Source organism: Aplidium turbinatum, chromosome 10, assembly GCF_918807975.1.
Source record: "Aplidium turbinatum chromosome 10, kaAplTurb1.1, whole genome shotgun sequence".
Classification (NCBI taxonomy): domain Eukaryota; kingdom Metazoa; phylum Chordata; class Ascidiacea; order Aplousobranchia; family Polyclinidae; genus Aplidium; species Aplidium turbinatum.
Genome location: NC_137481.1, coordinates 6,381,972 through 6,406,096, shown reverse-complemented (window position 1 = coordinate 6,406,096; position 24,125 = coordinate 6,381,972). Strand labels below are relative to the sequence as shown.

Genomic DNA, 24,125 nt, shown 5'->3' with positions numbered 1-24,125 from the left:
ACTTCATTGGTAAAAAGTAGTATTTGAGGTGAAATAAGCATGAATCTACCTTTTTTGCATCTTTTTTCTGTGCAATCCTGATGTTTTCAGTGCGAAAATCGTTCAAGGTAAAAAGTTATTGTCAAAAAATGAAGGCGCAAAATGAAAAAATGACTGCTCAGCTTCTAAAATCCTACTAGTGGCCGAAAATTCAAAGTGTAAAGTGTTAAAAAAGCATTTAAAATTTTCAAAATTTTAGAAAGAATTTTGACCACCAGTCCAGGCAAAGAACAATATGGAACAACAAAATTGGAGTGTGTTTATCAAAATATAAGTCCAACTTAACATCCCCCCCAAAAAAAATGTTTGTTTTTTCTTCGGCTACATGGGCAAATTTCTCCCCAAAAGATATACCTCAAAAAATATTTATAATCAAATTACTCCAAAACTACATGTTTTTCTTATATTCTGTTTGCAAATTTGGATTCCTCATCCCCCAAAATGGTATTCTACATATTTTCATCAACTTCCTAGCTTCAGTATAACAGATATTGGGGCATTTTTACTTATTGGAGCTGAAATACTGCCACCGTGCGGTTAAAATTGAAAATGGTGTAACTTTAAAACCCCTCGACCAATTTCAAAAAAAAATTTTTTGTTGAGCTTAGTGGGTTGCCATCTCTCACATATGTCAAAATCAACCAAATCGGAGAGGGTGGGTGGCATTTTCTCTAATTTTGACCTGAAATATAATGGAATGACCCTCTCGTGAGCATTGCATATTGCTCAACAAGTGCATAAAGTTTAGAATTGACAAGAAATCATTGAATTTGAAAATTAAGTTTGAATCACTGCAAATAAACGTATTCAAAACTTTTACTTAGGCCGACGCGATTTCACACTCCGTAATCTACGTCAACAATGATTTTTAGTGCGTTCATTTTGAAAACTGCCGAGCTGGAGACAACAGCATGTCCACGTGTTAGTTGAACTTGCCTTTTTGAGGTGAAAATCACTTGCGAACATCTCGACCTTTACTCGAGGATATAGCCTACTGTATTCAATAAAAGACTACAAAGACTTTCGATAAAAAACAGAAGAGAAAACACTTCGCCGTTGTCAACGCTTTGAAAGTAAGTAATTAGCGAAACGAGGTTAATCTAACTGATAGCGGGTTTTCACTCTGCTTGAGATCATGATTTTTTGCGTTTTATTTCGATAACTTCACTGTCTTGATCGTTGTTACTCACTCGCACGAAACGGAAACGAATCGTCTTGTTTTCCAACTGTTCCAATTACGAGCTAACAATATCAAAATTTTTACGACTAGGCGTACTGCGTCTGCATGCGTAAAACTAATCGTTTCAAGCAGCGGTTCTAATGAATTCGGTTTGTGACCTATTTGTCAATATAAACAAGACACTAAGCTTAATCAAAGACTATTTTAATTGAGTAAAATAGCGTTACGGTTATGACGTCATCACCTTTCTCGCCCCCCAAGGTTTTTTGAAAAGTCGTCGCCTATGATGGTTAGAGTTAGGGTTAGCGGAAACTGCGGAAAACTGTTTGCGGAAACTGCGATGAGCGAGGGTTAGCGTTAGGGTTACGGTTAGCGGAAACTGCGATCCGCGACTTAGGCTTTGTGCTATCTTTCTCTTGATCTTTTCAAGAGGAAAATTTTAAAATGTTTGCGGAAACTGCAATCAGCGACTTCCGCTTTTTTTAATTTTTTCTCTCGATCTTTTCAGGGTACAAATTGAGGGTATGAACTGTTCAGGGTACGAACTAGGTTGCATCCGTTCTAAATTTGGCAATAGTATTCCACTGAATCAGTGGCGTGTACGGTTCTTTTTGTCATAGGCGCCGACTTTTCAAAAAACCTTGGGGGGCGAGAAAGGTGATGACGTCATAACCATCACGCTATTCTACTCAATTAAAATAGTCTTTGATTAAGCTTACTGTCATGTTTATATTGACACCTAGGTCGCAAACCGTATTTATTAGAACCGCTGCTTGAAACGATTAGTTTTACGCATGCAGTAAGCCTAGTCGTAAAAATTTTGATATTGTTAGCTCATAATTGGAACAGTTGGAAAACAAGCCGATTAATTTCCTTTTCGTGCGAGTGAATAACAACGATCAAGACAGTGAAGATATCTAAATAAAATGCAAAAAATCATGATCTCAAGCAGAGTGAAAACCGGCCATCAGTTTTATTAACCTCGTTTTGCTAATTAATTACCTTCAAAGTGTTAACAACCGCCAAGTGTTTTCTCTTCTGTCTTTTATCGAATACCGTATAAATACTTGAGTATAGGTGGAGATGTTCGCAAGTGATTTTCACCTCAAAAAGACAGGTTCAACTTATACATGGGACAAGCTGTTGTCTCCAGCTTGGAAGTTTTCAAAATGAACGCATTTTTTCTGCGGCAAAATCATTGCCGACGTAGATTACGGAGTGTGAAATGGCGTCGGCCGAAGTAAAAGTTTTACATACGTTCATTTGCAGTGATTTAAACTTAATTTTCAAATTTATTGATTTCTTGTCAATTCTAAACTTTACACACTTTTTGAGCAATATTTAAATCTCACCAGACAAAACAGCAGAAATAGCTGTTTTAAGAGTTTATTTTATTTTTGCGTGTAGGATATAATCGTTCTTATTACCGGTCCTACGTAACATTCCATGATCGTTAAAGTCGCTGTCAAACCTGAGTGGCCGCATAAAACAATGATGTCAGGTTGGCTAGATGATAATAGCGGTAAAAGACGTCGTTAATGCAGGCAATATACCAAGACCATTAAACATCTTTTCTTTTATCGGTTTTCGATTTAATTCTCACACATTGCGAACAAAACAATGCGTTCTGTTGAATCATATTGATCTCACAGCGGGAAGACATTGTTGAAAATAGCGCGTTTAATTAGCTGGTTTTCTTAATATTGCAGTGAATAGTTACGTGACTATTCCAGCAGCGTAAGTTACTCTACCATCTACTTTGAAATTTTCATACCGTATGAGAAAGCCATGTGAGCAACTGCTGTTTTGCGGGCAAGAGCAAAGTAGGCTATTTTTCTATTTCGGCATTCTTTACGTCCTTTTAAATGATCTTTGAAACACCACTTGTAGATTTAACCATTTTTGTTGCCCCTCAACCATAAATTGACGGAGGGCGTTGCCCCCCGGCCCCCCCCGGAATTTGGCGCGTATACTTTTTGTGCTGGTGTTTCAGAGGGAATGAGTTTGATACTACCCGGAAGCGTTCTTTTTTTTTTTTAACTAAACTTTGACCCGAAGTGACTCAATCGTTAGGCTGCTGCATTTTTGTGGTCACTTTTCAATTTGAGTAGCCTACAGCCCAATTTTTTATGTCGTTTCAAATATTTTTGAGTTTTTCTTAATTTGCTAGAATTTGAGAATTTCTCTGGGTAATTTTCCATTCGTCATAAAAGGATGTGACCGTGTTTACCGAACTACGCATTACATTTTTGCTCTTAACAAGTTAGTAATTCAATAGTTTCATTCAACTGAATCAGCGGCGCGTACGATGTTTCAGTTCAGTTGTTTTTGAAATGTTTCTCGGGCTGGTATGTCACAAAAATCCAAAATTAGAGGCTACCCAGAAGCATTTTACTTCAAACTAAATTGCCTGCTAAAAGACACTGCCTAAAAGTAAACTTGACAATGATGAAACCATTTTTTTAAAGAAGTATTGTATATAACTTTTTACAGCCACCAAAAAACTTGTTTAGTTAAAAAAAAGGAACGCTTCTGGGTAGTATCGAACTCATTCCCTCTGAAACACCAGCCCGAGAAGGATCGTATGCGCCACTGGTTCAGTTGAATATTATTGTCAAATTTAGAACTTATATAGGCATTTTTTTCTTCTCTTCTTGTTTGTTGCTTTGAAAGAGAAAAAGAAGAAAGTATCTATATAGTGACGTCATGACCGGTCAAATAGTGTTTCAGATTAAAAGACCGGAGCCGGTCAAAAAGCCACTGCTAACTTTTAAACAATATACATTTTTTCAACTTCCACAAACGTTAAATCAATGTAAAAAAACTGATTTGAGTTCTGGATGATGGCTTACAGTAGCTACAATGAGGGCTGCTATGTGAACAGATCAGGCCCAGTAACAAATAAAATCGAAACCTTTTCTGAAAAAAGCAAGACATCTCCAAAAATTTTTTCTAAAAAAGTTGGATGTTTGTTTTATAAGGAAGGAACACCTCACAGTGCAGAAATAAAAGCATTTACAAAAAATTTTCGGGCCTATCAACAAGTTTCTAGATACTATTAAAGTGATCCCAGTCCCTGGTCTATAAGTAGCCTACTCACTGAACCACCCATGTCAATGCTAGTGGCTACGATATACATTGAGTTTGACTACGCGCTCAACATGAAGGAATTGATAACAAAACTTACAAATAAAAGATTAAGCATAAAAACTGAGATAATGCCATTTAATTTTTCTTGGATATTAGAAGTCCTATTAGATATTTGAATTTGAATAGACTTATCTATTTGAATACAAGGCACTAATGATGCTCTACAGTTAGAGCGAAATGCATAATATGCCAATAGGGCTCTGCTGATTTTCCATGTATTTTTGTAATAAAGAATGATTAATTGATACTTGATGGAGAATCGCTGGCCTGCTGCTTCTTAGTCAGGAGATCCCCTAGCCTATCCTTAATGGAAATCAATATATGTATTAGAAGTCCATTAATGTCAAAGAATGGTTTTCTAATGTAAAGAAATCGCATATTCTAAATACCACTTGTAATTCTGCCACTTGAGTGCACTTGAAAATTAAGTTTTTGTCCCTAAATTGTGAAACAATGTATTTGACAACCCTGGTGGCCTGTTACATGGGGAAACATGATGGTAAATAAACAATAATAAATGCTGTGTAGGCTATGCAATTACAGATGGCCCATCCAATGTAGCCCAACATTTTTAAACATACAAGACATCTTTGTGACATACTAAACGTTGCCAGTATAGTCTACACAGGAAAATGACCCATGGCAGCATAAGTAGGGTGTTAGGGTTCACCCAGCATGCATGTAGAGCACATACCATACTGAAACCTACTGAACCATACTCCATACAGCTGGATTTTCTTTTTCGCTGAGACTTTTCGGTCATTTGTCCGAAATGACTTGAAAAAATTCGGTCAATTTTATTTATTTTGGTCATTTTTAGTCATTTTTGGTCATATATTGAGTCAAAAAAAAATTGAGTCAATTGACTATATATTTTTTCAGACATTTTGACCAAATTGACCATATTTTTTTTGGACATTTTGCTAAAAAATCGGTCAATGACTGATAAATGACCGAAAAAAAAACCCAGCCATACAGCAAAATGTATTTTAAATTGAGAAACATTTGCACCTGTTGGTTTTATGTAAGAATGATAGTAAAAAGTGATGTTGTTTCTGATAATGTCAAGTAGTGTTGTACACTGTACAGCCAGCCCTGCACAACTCCGGTTCACAAGTAATTGGGATAGCCTACTTGCTTAATCACTTTTTTTTATTGGTTTAAATTTTGTTTGTAGAATCTTGCTTGATTATTTTTCTCAGCGGCAAAGGTTACCAGAACCGGTTTTTTGTGTTGTGGTTACAGTACAACAATTTCAATTTTTGTTGTACCGGTATAGTTACGGTATGGTCTTTCAGTTTTTTTTTTTTTTTTGTGGTGCAACACAAAGGCAGACATTTGTTATGTGGTAGTGGACTGATTTGTGTACAGAAATTTTGCAACAAAAAATTGGAGTTTTTTTTTTCAGAAGGCAAACACTAAATATGAGTTTCTGATTTCGATTTTTGCACACTTACAAATGCATAATTTGGGTTGCATTATATGAGCTACAGTCACATTTGGACGACTGGACGTGGTGTAAAATTTCAATAGTTATTTTCAGAAGTTTCAATATTTATATCTTGCATGGATTTTTGGGAAGGTCTATCACTTTTCAACATTCCTAAGCACCAATATTTTGGTACAAAGGGATTTCAATCTTTGTTTTAATGTCCATGACATAGCTTTTCAAGCAAGAACTTTCTATGAAAACACTTTTATTATTTTAAGCAGAAGCAAACTTTGCTCCACAATTATTGAACCGTTAAAATCATTGTTATCTCTACAACTGTGTGATTCCTATGTGATGTCATATGTTTATACATTCATTAAGAAGGTGAGTTTCATTGAAGTGATAACACAACTCTTAGTTGTACTTTGAGTTCACTTTTTTTTGTAGAAGCCGCAGACTGCAAGCTACTTTTCTTGATTAAGGTCTATTCTAAACAGCTCTTCTGCATTCCAAGAAACTTGATTAAAAACAAACTGTGTTTTTAAAAGAGGTAGGAGTTTTGCATTGATGAAATTTTTGAAAAACCTTGTAAAATAGTACTGTTTTTCAATTGTAAGCCTGAATGACAGGCATATGCTCAAAAACATAGGTCAAGGGCATGCAGTTTCCAGCTCATTATACATCCTATGTTTTAACTTACTGTATTGGGTTGATCGTTTTTATTATACCATATTTCGTACATACTGTATGTGTTTTGACAGTTCATATGGGACCATTTTCTGTTTCTTTTTACCACCTTGTCTCTTGTATGTTGTCTAATTTTCAACTTACATAATGCAACAAGGCGGTTTAGCAGCCACTTCCACTTGGAAGATTTGTATTTCAATGGAGTGATAGAGAAAACTTTTGCAACACATTTTTGTGGCAAGAAAGAGTAAACGTTTGTGATCGTATGTCGGAAACTTATTATTCTACTTGAACTCCAGACAGCAAATCAGTTGATTTTTACATTGATTTACGTCTGCAGACGTTGAGTCAATGTCAAAAGCGACTGATTTGCTGTCTGGGGAATAATAATAAGATTAATATCTGAAAACAAAAATAAATGCTGTTTTGGTTTTTCAATTAGTTTTCAATTTATTTTTGCCTTTAAGGTTTTATCTTGAATGAAAGCACAAATGTATTACCGGTGCGACAAACTTCCAAATATCTTTATCTAATGTACACTGAAGTTAACAAGCATTTGCCTGAAGCGCTGCTGAAAGCGACTTATCACAGAAACATTTAACATGAACCACCGTTCGTGATTGATGACTTGCAGCTAAGGAAACTTTTTTGGTCTTAATCTCTATGTTTGTTTATGTACGATATCAACGAGAAGACCGGCAGTGTTATAGGTATTAGTTGGTCATCACACTGGGCCTTTTTCACTTTCTCTATTGTAATATATATATAGCAATTTTTGCAGGCCTGTCGGTTTTAGTTGCTAGTTGCACCCTGCATAACTTGAAGATAAAAGTTGTGATTCAGACTAGACTTAGGGCATTGTAAAACGTCAAACAGAATGCTGTATTGAGAAATATTTCATATTCTTTGCATTGTTATTCAGCTTTTGTTTGGTAATAATTAGTAAAAATACAGATAAAATGTCTGATTCAGCCAACCATGCAAAGAAGGAGGTTTCAAACGACCATCCACGTCACGTGTTTGAAGCTCAAAAGTCTTCTTCAGCCAGCGCAAACAGGAAGAGTCTACAACCAGAAGTGCCAAACCGGGTCCGAGTAAGTGGAACAGCGTAGTATGCTCGCTTCCTGCTACACCTACAGTTGTTAAATGTCTTTCTGATGTCACTATAACAAAATTTTACTGTAGCTTATACTGCGATTGTTATTGTGCAGTCTTTCTGTGTTGACCACACCAAAAGGCAAACTTGAATTTTTAAAACGAAATTGTACCAAACATATCTGGATTAGAAAGTGCTGTTATCGATAAAATCACTTGCGCATTGAAATTCTAACCTGGCACTCACGTGCCACACCACCAGCTATCAAAATTTTATTCTTTTTGCTGTGGTGCGACGTTTGCAGGCGTTGAATCAATGTTAAATCAATTTTGTCAGATGGGGTTTGAAGAAAGGAGATGTAAATTGTGTTGATAAAAATGTTGCTGACGTAGCTGTCTTCAGCCAGCATTCTGTTGTTTGAATGGTATGTTTTCATTGTCTTGCCTAATGAGCTGCGGTGTCAAGTTTTTTTTTACGTTTGCCTTGTTTCAACCGTGAAATACGTCAAGGCGATGCGTGTAACTGAAACTTGTCCGTACAAACATGTGCTGTATCATGCCAAGGCCCATTTGTGCATTGGACAAAACTGTTTTATGATAAATCGTAATCTTTGCAAAAGCTCGTTTCTAGAAAGATCACCACGGTGGCAAAATGAAGGTAAACGCGCACTTAAACTAACGCGCCCTCGTAAATTTTACCGTTTGTTTAAACCATAGTTTAAAGTTAAACATTTTGTAGATTTCAACTTCCTCGCTTGACGACTGTCGCTCATCAATTAAATTCGCAGTAGTGTGGCAGTTACATGGACTTGTCAGAATGACTTTTAAACGAACAAAGAACTAGTCAAAAGACGTTCAACTATGGAAATTTTAAATCTAATTACTATTTAAAATATGCCATAGTTTTATTTATCCTTGTTTCTTGTTAATGAAAACAAACTATAAGCTTAATTAAAATAATGGCCAAATGACAACGAACGGGCGTTTATTGATGCCTCCAAATTGAACCACCCCGACTTGCGTCGTCAAAATAATGAATACTAAAAGTTTAGGTGTTCATCTGGAATATTATCTTTTGTAGCAATACTTGCAGCATTCATCTGATGAATGCGAAAGTGAAAACGGAAACATGCGAGTTGTTTTACAAATTAGTCTGCTGTTTTCACAATGTTGGCTCGTAAAAGTTTTTAATCACTTTTTGGCAATTGGCGACCGGTTTAAAAAGTTTACAGCTATAAATTTGTATGAATTTACTTGCAACTAGCGTTAAATCAAACACGCAATAGCAATTTTTCATATACAAATTGACGATTTTTTTTTCTAGTAGACTGAGCACGATTCAAGTTGCTCGTGCAATGTGCGTTTGACCAGACTTGTAGTTCTTATCATTTCCGCTGGGCCCAATGTCGTTGACCTTGCTTTGCTCAATTTGCAGCAATGTTGTGTAAATTATGATCTGCAAGGTGGCGAAAGAGAGGTATACAGTCGAATATTCCAAGCAAGCGCAGTTTGGCTTGCAAAGTCCGAATGTTTATGTTGATTTTGCCTCGCCAGACGTTAACTATTCTTGTTAGACTACTGCATATTTCCTTTCCTAATAACATTGAACAGAGTGCGAACCTGAAGTTTGAGGGGTTCATTGTGAAGTTTGATTGTTTGTTGCACTTACGTTTTATCGTATGCATAAACCAACGTCAAGTGATTTGAAAATATACGCTAGTTAAAATGTGATAGTTATGTCATTTCGAGTTGGTCCAACGAGAATGATGTAATGTTTGAAAACTGAAATCATATTGCGCAAGGTAATTGTTTTGATGACGTGGGTTCGATCAACACCATCCCACCGCTGCCATTACCTTTTTTTCTTTAATTGCCAAATAATGTTCAAAGCAAGAATTAATTGTCTGTCTGAGTACTAGAAGGGTCACAAGAAATGCAGTCAGCTGATTCATTGGGAAAATTGTCATATCTTTAAGGTGTCCAATGGTCAAAACACTCCACCTGCTGCAGCGACCTGCAGATTACAAATACGCTGGACCGTGGCCATGTTTTTTGTTTGGTGCTGGAAGTGAAATCATCCAGTTGATCGGAAAAGTCTTCACAATAAGTGTATAGCATTTATTTTGTAGTTGTTATTTCGTTATATATAACTGTGATTGACAACCCCTAAATATGAGGTTTTGTCTGACCCGCTGTACTTTTAATCTACACAGTAGCGATGTGGTTGTGGTGACACTGATGATCATAGATTGAAAGGAGGCGGTTTTCTGGGCTACTAAAACACAATGTTTTACTTTTAATCTTTTTCCTCACCGAAATTTGACAAAAGTTATATTCCATCCTTTATCACTAAACTTGCAACTTGTTACTAAATGTCATTGAGACATTCTAAAAAAGCATCCAAGTCAAAGCGACGGTCTGTATTACATCAGACCTGTCACCTACAGGAAGCGCAAAGCAGTATTGATCAACGTATTCCAGTTTGCCTTCTCGATCCAAATTGAGAGTGCTTGTTCGCACATCGGATCGATATGTTTGTGTGCTTTGATTAGAGGAAATCACTTGCGTGAAATTGCCGTTGAAGAATTTTTAGAGCCGTGAGCAATTTCCTTTTGGTTGTTGTTGTTTTAGTGAATCAACACATTATGAAGAGTCTACTAGGGTTTTTGGTTGGGCTTGCTTTCGTTGCCTTTCTGAAAGTTGAAAGCTGTATTTTGCTGTCGGTTGACGTCTTGTTTGTAACGTTAACCTACCTAGTTATTTAAATTCACAAGAAATGTCGAAACAGAGGCTCTGTCTGGCAGTTGTTGTTTTTCATCAAATTGTCCCTTTTTAAATTCTTGCAACGTTTGGAATGATGAATAAAGAACTCTGTCTGATAACAGAAACACAGTAAATTTTCTTTCCCTGCTAAAAAGATATGGTTTCTTTTTATTTTATTATTTTATTTATTTCTTTTTAGTTTCTTTTTATTTTATGGTTTCTTTTTATTTTTAAAACGAACTAATTTTGCTTTAGTGACAAGGTCATTTTCAAACAATGAGGATATCGAGGATCGTTAAACCAGCAAAAACTACCACTCGTGGGAAATGTCATACAAAATCCTATCGTTTGCTTTTGAAAAGTTATTTTAGTCTCTTAGAAGATCGATCCAAGTTGGGGCTAGGTTGACTTGTTCAGTGAGCTTCTCAATAAGTGCATTGTCTCGTTTTACGACTTTTATCTTGACAAGTGCATGCGAAAAACATGGTTTTGTGTATCTGGTTTATCATAGCCTTCAATGCTTTATATGAAATAGTTGAAAATTGAAATGTCTTTTAGTTTCCTTCGAGCAAATATTGCTTCTTTTTTATGTCCCCAACCGAGACAGCAAACCGACCGTTTTTTATAATGAAATGTAAAAAAACGGTTGATTTGCTGTCTGGGTTGTTTGTCCTTTCACCCCACATCACCTTTATTTCAACACTATTTCACTTATTGTGAATATTGTTGGGTTAGGTACAAATGATGTGTCGATTAGAGACGTATACAAGGAAATGTTCTTCACTGATGAGGTGCAATTTATATGAAGCTTTCAATATGCTTGCTTGTTCTTTCTGTGTTGTAGCATTTCTCAACAGTTGCTGCTGAATCGCTTTTAGTTTTCAGCAGATTTGATTATCTTGTCAATTTTACTCAATGAGATCTTTCAGTTGAGTGACGGTTTGGCTCAAGCTGCAATTCCCAACGGCAATTATTCTCGTCACAAGGGCAGCAGAAGAAGCCGATGCGAGACATTAGCTTTGTTTTCAATTCAGAAATATTTACTTGTCACCAGACAACGTACTTTGAAGTAACTGTGCATTAGCAATGTTGGTCTTTTCAATCCAGCAATTCCCATAGTTCATTATTGAAGCGTGGATCCCCCTGTCATTAACTTGTGCCATCCTACTATTAAGAAGTCTATGCTTGTGCTTTCCAAAACTTTATTTCAATTTGAAATCTCTTTGTGCAATCAAGCCTAAATGCTATTTATACAGTATGTATGATTTGCGTGCTGAATAATTCATTCATGTGTCAAAGAGATATTTTACAGATGATTTCTTTCTATGCACGTTAGTCATATGCCACAGTGCAGTAGTGCATGGCAATCTAGGGTAAGGGTAGATAAAATACAGTTGGCATGTTGTATGAGCGAGCTCACGGTTTTGCTTTTGCGTTCGTTGTTGCATAAAGTTACGCTTAGTTTGCTTTGTTAAGTGACGTTCGTGCGAACGTTCTCTCAACTAAAAAGAAAGGTTAGGCTCTGCTAACTGACTTCGATGTGTGCAGCGCGCCTTGCTTGCAATTACATGCAAGCAACGGATGACAATGTACAAGAAAAGTAGTTGAGAATGCCACTTCTATAAAAAGAAATTGTGCTGAGAAAGTGCCAGATGTCAAGTTTCAGTGAACTGGATAGATTTGTGATATTGACAGTAGAAAAAGCGTGTTCATAAAGTACGTTATACAAAGCTTGTCTACATTTAAGCATAAGGAAGAATGAAATTGCGACTAGCCTACAGTGATGCCATTGGCGTCACTAGACTCAGGTCGTCTTCGAATTAATCCTTTTTTTACAATGATATCATCATCTGTAGAGATTAAGCCAGGCAGTATGCAGATGTTGCACATGTTTGCAGACTCTGAATCAATGATAAAAAAGCGTTAGTTTGGTGGCTTGGATTAGCAACAATTTTCCATTTATATAAGTAGCTGTGACAGTGACTACAAAATGTCAATCCTTGAGAATGCTATTTGCAAAGTGTTGCGATTTATGGCCGTTGTTTCGACTTACCGCGCTGTAGATTTCACGTTAATCGTTGGCATTGATAGCATTGACTCTTGAGTGGCATTGAAGAAGGTTGATTCGTTTTAGTGAAAGCAACTCAGTTTTCTCTTGAAACGGTAGAGTCACGCTGTTGACACAGCACTCAAATGAATAGATTTGTTTGTATATTTTGACCTAGCCCCTTGCCGAAGAAACTGACTACTACTTCCTGTTAAAAGCACAAAACCAACTGAGTCAAAGCTGAATTTGCTACCGTGGGCTCAGACAGTTTTTCTTTTTATTCGACGACTGTTATGTTTTTTATTCAATCGATTCTTACTTGGTCTCAAGAGATCAAAGGTTACCAGAGATTGTAAATTCGTTTAGCAAATCTAGTCATGTTACTCTTATCAGTATAGCTTCAGTATAGTTTCCAAAATACAACGTTATTTACAGATTAAAGAAGTATTCCTTTACACAACTGTGCTGTAGTAGTGAACGATTACTATCAAAGCTATATTAAGTTAGTCATAGGAGTGATATAATAATACAATTATGATATTTGGAATTATTACTAAGTTGTGGGCATACTTTTAAAGCATACAGTTGCATTTTTATTTCCAGAATAATGAATTTTAAACTTAGATGTGAGAGTTTAGTGATGATTTGGTTTTAAAGATTTAATTTGCACCTTTTGCTGTTAAAACAACAACATGAATCAAAATCAGATCAATGGATACGAGCAGCAACGTCCAGTGGCTCCACGTCCGGATGTTGGTGAGGCTGCTCCACCAGAGCAAGTCACAAAAACGTTGGAAGACAAACGACGTCTCCTGCGACGAGAGAGATCGCACAGCAGACGCATCCTCCACCGTGGTCTCTCCGTCAGTTCGACAGCTGGGAGGCTAGACAGCGTAGGAAGTGTGTTTAGTACAGATAGCCAAGAGGTGATGATAAGCTTGCCTTCAGTTATATTCTAGGTAGCCTTAACATGTTCAGAGTTTTTGACCGTTTATAAGCAACCTTACTTTTCAACTGACCTCATACAAATACCTGTGTTATATTCCATTTATGTTATGTTTTACGTGCATAGTTAACACGTGTTTTTTTTATTCTTTAACTTTTCTATTAACTAGTCAATAATTTAATTAAGTTTTTAAAGTTATTTTTAAACGCGACTTTTTATAGTTTTGACCAGTTGCTATTTTTTTGACATGCTGAAATTTGTTTCACCCGTGGCCTACGGGTTTACCCTAAAATAAATAAAATTGGTTTTACCCATTAATAAATAACGGGACGCTGTGGTATCTATAGCAAAATTGTCACCGGTTTCTCTGCTGACATGATCAATTTTCATTAAGTGGTTTTACAGTGTTGGAGATGTTTCTATCATGCACATGAGCCTTTGATTAGCTGGAAAGGATTATACAGCTGTGGCATAGCTGTCTTACAATGTTAACTGAGCATTCCTTCATAACGGTTGTTAGAGTTGGTTTACCTTGGTCATTATCACTGAGTCTGAGAGGTATTTCTGAATCCCCAACATATCTTTTGGTTTCAAGTTTCTGTTTATAAGCGTGTTAATATCACTCTCCATCAAAGTGATCAATGGTGAACAAATATTTTTCATTTTCAGCAAATTTCATTCGTGGACGACAAAAAGGTTCGCAAGCAGCGTCATTCTATGTCAAGGTCCATCTCTGCGTCTTCTGCGGATAGTTTTTCTTCAGGTGAGCTTTCCTTAAACAGACAACCACCGACAGTGGCTTGTTCGATGCAGTCTTAATGGTGTGCTTAACTTAAAATATTTTGAAAAATTTCGACAATTTTACAATTTAACTTAAAAATTTTAAAAGTTTTTTATGTATCATCACTGTCCATCTTTAGAACTGTTTTTTAACCAACTCTAAACTATTTTTCAAACCTGCTTTCACAATTTTACATCCGGAACAGTCAAGTATATCACGCGAAGTTATAACGTCTCGAAATTCAGCATGTTGAATGTTTGAAGATAATATGAAATAATAATTGTACATTCAACCTAAAGTTTTGTGTTTCAAAGTGTTGTTGGCCTCATATAGGTGCCTTGCAAATATTTGATCAAGTTACATTCCAAATAATCTTTCAAAAATAAATAATCTTCAAAATGCATGTTTAGCATAGGAAATAACATAACGAGGCTTTTTGCATAGAAAAATAACTGGGCCCTGCCTCAAAGTTTTTTGAAAATATTCGAAATCAATGAAAACTAGGGAAAATGCAAGGGTGCTTGTTGCCTTGTTGGACGACTGTGTATGTGCCATGGATAACACTGTAGCCTAACAGTTAGGTGGAATAGAGCTGTGCTACGAGCTTTGTTGATGCCAGAAAGTTGTTTTGATCGTGACGGTGATAGCAAGTTACTGCTTAGTGACGAACTTTCTTAGCCCAAGCTTGCGTGTTAGCGAATCTAGAGATGTTGTAGCAATGCAGCATCAAGGAACATCCGTACGTTGCTGCGCCTGTAACAGTAAATAACAAAGTTCATGTCCGCAGTGTTGTTGCTACGCTATACCATGTTGTTGCAAATATGAAATGTAGGGTTTGTAAGACAAAGAATTTGTAAAAATAAAGTATACTTAAAAAAAGTCAAGTGGTTAGGTCAAATAATTTCTGACAGTATTGCAGATGTTTTCTAAAGTATACTTTTCTGCGTAAAGCCCCAAAGAAGTTAGGGCAATTTTCGCTTGATCTTTCTACAGGCTTATTATCTTAACTTAAAAAACTGACACAGTGGACAAACTTGGTTAAGGCAGAGTAACACATCGTGTGGTGTACTTGAACGTTTCAAAACTATTGCAAGCAGAGACCAAGAGAGAACTTCCCTGGTATGTTAACAAGCTATTCAGTCGAAGATAGTCTTTCATACTCGGTGTTGCTTTTCAAGTCACAAAGAGCTTGCTGTCTATTTTCACATCACTTACCAAGCGAAATCGCTATAAATATAAAGCATGGCATGTCGATAATATAGTCGTCTGCACTGTTGGTTTTCGGTATGATATCTGGCTATCCGTAGCTCAGCAATCAAAACCGCTGTTTTTGCATCGCTTCACCGTCTGGTGACGTTGAAAGCTGAAAAAGTTGGCCTCATGAACTTTACAAATGGTCCCAAACAATTTATTCCTCTATAACTGCAACTATATTCCATTGGCATTGAGAAAACGTTTGATCTTATCCGGTTCCTTTCTGCTTCCGTTTATATTCCATCAGAGCTATCAATCATTTGTGAAGGCATTTTTTAAGGCAACCAAGTTTTTTTAACTTTGAGGTGGGAAAATAACCAATGCCTTAAAGTTTTGGTACATGCTATTTTCTTGTCTTGATGGCTAAATAGAAGTACTGTGCGCTAAAGCAAACCGGTTGAAGCACATCTCTCACAATGTGTCTTTCTTTCGTTCATTTCGTTTTGGTTTAAATATAGCTTGTTTTAACAATTATTTGACGTTTGAGAATGTTAAATTAACGTTATTACAACCCAATGAATGTCATGCATGTTGTAAATTAGGGACTCAATATGATTTGCTACCTTTTGTTCGACCAGTTAGAGTTTTCACTTTCATGTTGCTGCATGTTAAAACTTAAAACAGTGGAAAATAAATCCGACTTGAAATATCCACCCGACCGTCAACCACGCCGTTCTTATTTTGTGAAAAAACCATTGTATTTGTAATTCACTTATCTGCTCATTCAGCAAGTCGTTCACTTATTTTAACATTGATGCCTATCCAGACAGCAAAATCCGTCATTTTTACGTCTGCAGACGTTGAATCAATGTAGAAATGACGAATTTTGCTGCTTGGGTGGCGAGCACACAATGACAGCATCTAGCTGTCTGTGGTTTGGAACAAGTAGCCGCCAACTGTCGCTAAAGATCTCGTTATTTCAGTGTTATTGGCCATGATTTGAGTTCCTGCAATGGGTTTTAATTTATAAATAAATCGGTCGCACATTTACAGCAGTCACAAAAGATGCAAAAAAGAATATGACACAGACTCAAGTGACTGAGATGTGTGAAGGTGGTTCCCCGTTCTGTCAGGACATTTAGCAATTAGCACATGACTCACAAAAAAATGTAACGTTTTTTTTTTGTTACATTTTAACGCGCAAAAGCATGTTTTTTTTACAATGTTCTTAGTTGTAAGAAAAGAAACGCGGACTGTAACGTTTTCATAAAATAGGTTAATATTGGAGCAAAATAATAATCCACAAAAAATAAAGTTGTGGTAATTCAATTAATTCATATTTCTCTTGGTCCAAGTATCGATTCGGTATTTTACGTTACACAGCAGGGCTCGCATGCGCATGTTTCGTCTTCACTGCTTTCTTACTTTTCTTTCGAATGCTGCAAAACCAAAATAAAAAAGCGGCAGTTAAAAAAATAAAGCTTTAGTAAATCATATTTAGACGGATTCAAATATTTACTTTGCCTTTTCAAAGCTTGGCTCAGTCAGTTGCGGACAATTGTAGTTGGGTGATATTGTGCCGACATTTTCGACTGATGATATTGCAAAGATTGCATAAATTAGCTATAATGACTGACCTTGGTTTACGTTCTGCAAGAACAGCAAGGATTAAGCTTTTATGACCGGTTGTAGATGATTTAATCGTTTATGTTTGCAAGGCTGTAAATCTTTACGATGGCGGTACTCATTGCTGTATTGCTTTGACAGAGAACTGGTTTTCGTGAATTAAATAATGAGATTGTTCAGCATGCAACAGCCAAAGAAAAAAAAGAGAAACAGACGCCCTTTGCCGTATTTTGAGACCTATTGATAAGTTACTATGAACATTACCCTTAATCTCTCCTGTTTCTTACAAGTTCGTTACCGAGACAGTTTAATTAGAAGCTTCGGCTGGTGAAATCCAATTCAAGTCACCGATATTGCTTCAGTTGTCAAGTGACGGTAGTGACGTCAATAGCATTTGAGTGAGAGGACAATTGCTGAAAAACTGACACTGAAGAATTTCTCAAAAGAAGTATATAAACGAAATTCTTTTCACTTGTAGTCGTTTCAGCGTCTTACGGCATTGAATAAACGAAAACTGACAAAAGCAGTAAAAATTTTAAGTTTTTCCGGTTAATGTTTGATGAGCGTTTTGTAAGGTGCAGCAGCTTTCCTTGTGATATATTGAGGTTTTAGGTGTTGATGATTCAAAATGCTGACCAGAGTTTTAAGTTTGCTGAGGAAAACGTACGTAAGCGTATGAAGTCATTTTATCTTCAGAAAAACTATAAAAAGGTCGTGTTCAGCTCGGAAGTTTTGTAACACTTACGCAAAGCTCTTTTGTAGAATATTTATTGGTGAATAACAGTTGCTTAGCATTCAAGTTCAGACTATCAACGGTGGAGAGTCAGCATGGTTGGAACGTGTACATTTGTGCCGCCCATAGTGCTTTTGTTTACTGATGGAAATTTTGCTTTAGTAGCCAAACTAGTATGTCAATGTTTGACAATTTGTATTGTTGAGATGTGAAACCAGCTAACAAAGCGCTGAGGTAGCGCATTGGAGTTTGAATCGAAAGGTCCTGTGTTCGATTCTCTGCCTTGTTGTTCTTCATGTACTTTGCACTGGTTTCTTTCTACTGTATCTGTCCAAAGCTAACTCAGCTAACACAGTTAGTATTTGATATCGTTTTAACGTTGCCAAACGTTACAGCGATGTAAAAAAGAAACTTTCAACCTTCCCCTGATTAAGAGTGGCCACCTGGAGTTGTTGCCTGATTTGTTCTATTTTGAAAATTTTGATTATTGCCACCGCTAGTGTCTGACCGCAATTTTTAAAGATTTTTTTAGTTTTTGCTCACTCGTAATAATATTTTAGTTTCTTGTTGCCTTGGGAAAGCAGTAAAAAAAGGAAAATATGTTGAAAAACGCTCAGTTAGACTGTTAAAAATCGATTAACAGTCTGACTGAAATTTTCGAAATCAAATTGTATTTGTTTTTCAACGTCTTATGATGTTAAAACCTATTGTGTCACCTGGAGAAGACAATAAGGAAGACATTAAAATATACTTTTAAAAAAAATTCATTCAGACAGTCCTCGGAAGTCAGCAAGATCTGAAAAATTCTTCAGAATGTGACAAATCAGCAGTGCCGGATTAACCAAGTGCGGGGCCTGTAGCAGATTGATTTGATGCACAGATAATACCCGTGAAGTAATTGAATATTTTATAGATTTGATCTACATTCTACAACAACAAAAATAACAAAAGTCTAATGTAATGTTTTATTTGCAAGGAGAAATATAAAACTTCAACAATATCATTCAAAGGTCTTTTCGACGCATTTTGATTTCTGCAAATTTGGCAATTATTTCAGATGAGTTCAGTGACTTTAGAATGGCATTTTCAATATTCAAAAGAGTTACATAGTGTAGCCGCTCTTGCCCCATCGTGTTTCGCAGATAGTTTTTAATCAACTTCAATTTTAAAAATGATCTTTCTCCAGTACAATTAGTTACCATCATACATTGATAAATGCGCAACAAATTGTCAATGTTAGGAAATGTGGTGTCAATACTGTTTTCTTCAAAGTGAAATAGTTGAGTTCTGGAGAGGAGCAATCAATAGCAATGTGCTTTACGAATTCTGAAAACTGAGGTAGTTCATCTTTCAATCCGTCTTCCAAATCCTGGGAATATGCTTCTAAAGGTCTGTCAGCACTTTCTGGGATTTGCGCAGGTGTTGGGTCATGTAGATTTCGCAAAAAACTAAACCGTGTGTTCAATTGGGTGTATGCCTTGCGACGTTGCTCCAGCGCAGATTGTAGGCTGTCCAACACTGCAAGGAAAACTTCCACCCGGAATCTGTCTTCAGGTGATTGATTATTATCCATAGCATCTGGAACTAAATGGCCGCTGCTTACATCCTTATCGTGCCTTCGATTTCGGACAATTCTTCTTGTACTTGTTGGTCGGTAATCCGGCACTTGAGTCAGCTTCTGCGCCTCTGACTCAAACTTAGCGAATTGTTCTCTGAAAGTCTGTAGAGATCCTGCCAAAGAGGCACACAAAGCTGAAGCAATGTTGAGATTTTGCTGCTTTGCTTGAAGAGAGGCTTGAGTTGCCTGGAAGCAATCGAGTAAGCTATTCCAAAAAACCACCAAGATTCCAGTTTCGAGCAACTCCATTTTCTCGAGGAGTCCATTTGCCTGCTGTCGACATTCTACCTTTTGCTCTTGGTCATTCGCAAGTTTCTCCAGTGCCTCCTTTATGAAAGGAAACCGTTCTTTAATAACCTTAATGGCATCAGCTCTTGCGGACCATCGTGTTGCAGAGAGCCTCTTTAGCACTCAACTCTAACTAACCTTAAAATCGCACACAAGAAACGAAATTGAAATTAAAGAAATTAAATACTTCCCTGTGACAACACAATGCGCGAAGTTGCCATTCTCTCGAATGTTCCCTCAAACAACTAGGACTGGCATCGTGGGCTAGTGGCATTCGAACAGGCAGTTGCCTCCAGTAGAAATTACTGTTTTTTTTAAGTTTAGAATAATTCGGAAGGGACAAGACGTTGGGACTAGTAATTTAATCCTACAATTATAATGTTGTCCTTTGCCATTCCAGTTTGCAAGCCAAAAATTAATTGCCATGTTCGACATTTTTTTGCAAAAAAAAAAGTTTTGCTTGCCAAGCGCGGGGCCTTGTGAAGCGCGGGGCCCGTAGCAGCTGCTACATCTGCTACTATAGTTAATCCGGCGCTGCAAATCAGGCGTATCTCTAAGTAGCCATGGTTCATTCAATAGCGCTGAAAATGAAAACAATCTCGTTTTGGAAGCGTTTGCTTCATATGAGTTTAGTATCTTGATTTTGGGTTGTGTAACTGTTTGATTGGATATGCACGTTATTGCACGGTTTAGTCGAACGGTGGGCAAACTGCGGCTCTCTGACATATTTGTGTGGCTCTTCTAGCTTAATAGTAATATCCTAATTGAAAAAGTGTTACCTCATAACTCAAAAGTTTATATCAGACACAGGACACAGCTCAAACGGTTTTAAGTTTCCAAAAAAAAATTAAAGTTTTTCAAAGAGACATAATGTCAAAAACATCCTGTCATCTTAATGTCAAGTGAGAACCAACGCTCTCCTGAAGAAGCAAGTTCAGACCATAAATTGGAAGAACACAGAAATAAATTGCAAGGAGTTGCAAGCCAGATTTGCAGGAGCTATATCCATGTTTGTTGTATCAATGTTAATGTAGTCAGTGATATGGTTTGCCAACCATTTGTTACAAACACGTCTTCTATAGAAATGAAACCGATTGAAATGCAAGACATGGCTTTAAAGAATTTTACTTGACGTCACTCTACAATTGAGATTTGGAGAGATGTTCCAGAGAGTACAAGACCAGTGTACGACATTTCTGTATTTAGCAGGACATAGTGTTGTGAATCTTTATTTTCTGAAATGAAGTTTGTTAAATCAAAACATCGTGCGATCCAACCAAATTAACACTTGGGAGCACTAATTCATTCAACCACATCGGCCTCATTGTCAGAGATCCAGAAATCAAACAAAACCTAATGTTTTTTGTTTCTGCTAAGTTATTTTATGTAAAGCTTGCATTGTTTACCTATTTTACTGACACTACACATTTTGCGGGTTGCTCAGCTTTGTGCTGATAGCCAGGAAGAACTTCACACTTGGTATGTGTTGCTGTTTTTGCCTGGTCATCATGTGCGTGTACTCTAATTTTTGGTAAGTTGAATCCGAAGTTTTCAGATATTATAACTGCCTGACTCAATGCAGAATGATAGCTACATGCATAGGCGTCGATTTTTTCTTAGAAGAGAGGAATTCTGGGTGGGCGAGAGTTTTCAAACAGATTTCATTGAATGTGTATGTTTGCAAATTCGCAATGGTTCAGTCTTCGAAATGAGCATATTTTTACTTCGGCAAAAACGTTGCCGAGGCCAAACGGCAAAATTTGAAATTGCCTCGGCAATTACTGTGAATATTTAGTAGGAAAAGATTGTAGGTACTAAAACATGTAAAATGAGAAGCGAAAAATTTACCAGAGTAGTCTATTACGAACGCATTGTTTGATTTGTTGTGATGTAATAATACCAAATGTAGCGATAAAGCGAGCAACAAGATGCGCACGCTGTTACGGTAATTCACGTTAAAAAACTCACGGAGAGGGGAAAGTAAGTTAATTTTGGGTTGATTCAATGTTCGAGTCAGCACAAATCGATTTAATTTTTCCGGCGGGTTATATTGCGTAACAATGCCCAATAAGAAATTTACGTTTGTTTTACACTAATTCGACATGTAGCGACGTTGAATTATCATAAAATAACGTTAATTGCTCAACCAGGTACAGGTAACATATTAATAGCTCCCTGCGAGAAGATCGCCTCGATTCATGTAAGCTTATAAGCCAACATAATTTCGGCACAATTGGGACACTGCGAGCAACACAAAGTCTGTTTGATGAACTAGTCAGAATCGGTATCATCAGATGCTGTATCCGCTGGACGAGATAACGGAAGCGAGGCGCGACAAGGAGTAGATGCTTACAATAATTTGACGTCTACTGGAGTTAAATCAATGCAAATAGGGTGATATTTTTATAAAAGAATCTCCCAGCTGGGCACGTGTCTAAGCGCCGGCGAAGTAGGAAGTAACCCAAATAAAACATCCAGCAATAGTAAGATTGATTCAATCTCCTAGTCTGGTGTAGTCTTAAGAAAATTAGTTTTTTCTTGTAATCTTGTGGTCCTTACTATCACCTCGGCAATTGCCGACGCTAATTTCGAAAAGTGTGGTTAGTCTTTCTCACAAAGACTGCGTTTAGCGTCGCTGCAGCAATTAAGCTTTAATAGGTTGAATGTTTTCTTTCTTGCATCTTGCGATCTTATGAGCGCTGCTAAACTAAACAAACTTCTTTTATGTTTTCCGTTTGCGACCTAAAAAGCATGTGACTCGTGACCTGTTATCTTTAAAGTGGCGCCTTCGGATTTGCCGGATTTTGATCAGCAAAAGCGATTGTTTTAGTACGTCTTTAGTTCGTATCGGTTATTTTATTGTCATGTTCATTATGATGTCATATTCACATTCCCTTGCGCTAACCGGGAACTGAAGTTTCATTGTGACGTAACGAAAGTGAGACCATTCGGAGAAAAAATCAAATTGCCGACGCAAATTCGGAGAAAAAAAATCAAACGTGGCTTTCTCTCACCAGGAATTGCCAGCTGTGGCAGTTGCCGTAGCAACAACAATGCAGTGATTAGTCAGTACCGCATTTTTTTCCACGCAGCGTTGTTGCGTAATTGCTTTGTTCTGTCGGATACCTTGCGAGAGACACAGCGTAAAACGAGAAGTTGCGCTGCAGTTGGTTGGATAGTCCAGCGTTTAAGAAAAACGGAAATAATTGTAACGAACACTTCATAAGTGTCATGAAAACAGGGTGGGCGAAACATATTTTGCCCACCCTCGTTTCACGGCAGGGTGGGCGTCGCCCACCCGGCCCACCCTATTTCGACGCCTATGGCTACATGTATCAATCAATTTTTTGTCACACGAAAATTGTCAGCTTCAAGTGTGATTTAAGCATATTAGTTGTTTTCTGCAAATGTACTCCGCTCGAAGCAAACGAAAATTTGTTGAATATTTCACTGTATGAGAACGTATTTCACTGTATGTTCTGAGAACGGGGTATCCTCGGTAGTAGGTGGCCCATCTATCTTTTAAGAAGATGTAAATAGACGATTCCTGTTTGACTAAACTTTATTTATGATAAGCCGTCAGTGTTCAGACAAGATTGAATCGTTTACAGTCTTGAGTTAACAACAGCGATTTGCTTTGAGCCGGAAATAGCTGAATTTTCCTAAACAGGCTTGACTATAAAAATGTTTTGAGTATTTACCACTGCATCTGAAACAGAGAAACATGTGGTGACGTTGTGCAAAAAGATAGTTTTCTTCATTGTTGTCATTTTCTCAGATTGTATAGTATACTTAAGTGGTTTTAGAAGGTCAAAGAAGGTCTTAATTATGTTCGATCAATATTTCAAATGAAGGTTTTTAATTAAGGTGTTCACGAGCTGAGCCTCCACACGCAATATTTCTTTCTGCCGCAGTCTGTCGCGCTGAACAAGTTCTTCAATATTATTTAATACGCGCAAAAACTGTTTGACATCTTGAGGTGCAGTGAGGATTTGTGTAAACCTATGTGTTATGCTATCAAGCTCTAATCGTAAAAATTTCAGAAACACAGAGCTTATAAAAGCAGAAATTAAACTCATGTTTAGCGAAGTAGAACAAAATTTGGTTTTTGAATGTTTAGTTTAACTTAGAACTGCTTTTTGAGCTGTGCGTTGTACTTAGTAATTCAGTCAGCTTGCCAGGTTGCATTCGCTCCATCTCCTTGCAAATTCAGCTGATTAAGCAACAATGCGATTTCTGCAGTACGTGACGTGCGCAAAATTTCGGCTCTGGCCTCCGGTCCAAACCCAGGACCGATCTGATTGTAATTCTGTGCTCTCAGATTTGCGGTTGCGTCCATCCGGTGTGCTTGTTTCTTGCGATGGTCAGTGAAATTGTACCTTGTGTCAACTGCGGTGAAGATAATCACTACCCTCTTCATTGACAAGACTCCAGGTGACCGCTGAGGTTAATCACGCTTTTTGAAACATGCCGTTTCTCAACAATGTGCATTTCTAATTCATGGCATTGGCATCAAAACAACACCTTGCATTTGTTTAGTATCAAA

The 24,125-nt window shown here is 37.1% G+C and overlaps 2 protein-coding genes across 3 annotated transcripts in view; both read left to right on the top strand.

Moving 5' to 3' along the window:
• The first annotated feature begins 7,414 nt into the window (after positions 1 to 7,414).
• LOC145778860 (S-adenosylhomocysteine hydrolase-like protein 1) overlaps positions 7,415 to 24,125 on the top strand; it is a 41,949-nt gene continuing 25,238 nt past the window's right edge. Inside the window, exons 1-3 of one of the 2 annotated variants that reach the window (XM_082590446.1) lie at positions 7,415 to 7,582; positions 13,101 to 13,319; positions 14,009 to 14,102. In XM_082590446.1, coding sequence (XP_082446572.1) covers positions 7,448 to 7,582; positions 13,101 to 13,319; positions 14,009 to 14,102 — 448 coding nt within the window. In that variant the 5' untranslated portion in view covers positions 7,415 to 7,447. The remainder of the gene's footprint in view (positions 7,583 to 13,100; positions 13,320 to 14,008; positions 14,103 to 24,125) is intronic. The other variant, XM_082590447.1, reaches the window with a different exon arrangement.
• Positions 12,462 to 24,125, top strand: part of LOC145778863 (60S ribosomal export protein NMD3-like) — a 145,613-nt gene continuing 133,949 nt past the window's right edge. Inside the window, exon 1 of the mRNA XM_082590451.1 lies at positions 12,462 to 12,465. The gene's annotated coding sequence lies outside the window, so the exon portion shown is untranslated. The remainder of the gene's footprint in view (positions 12,466 to 24,125) is intronic.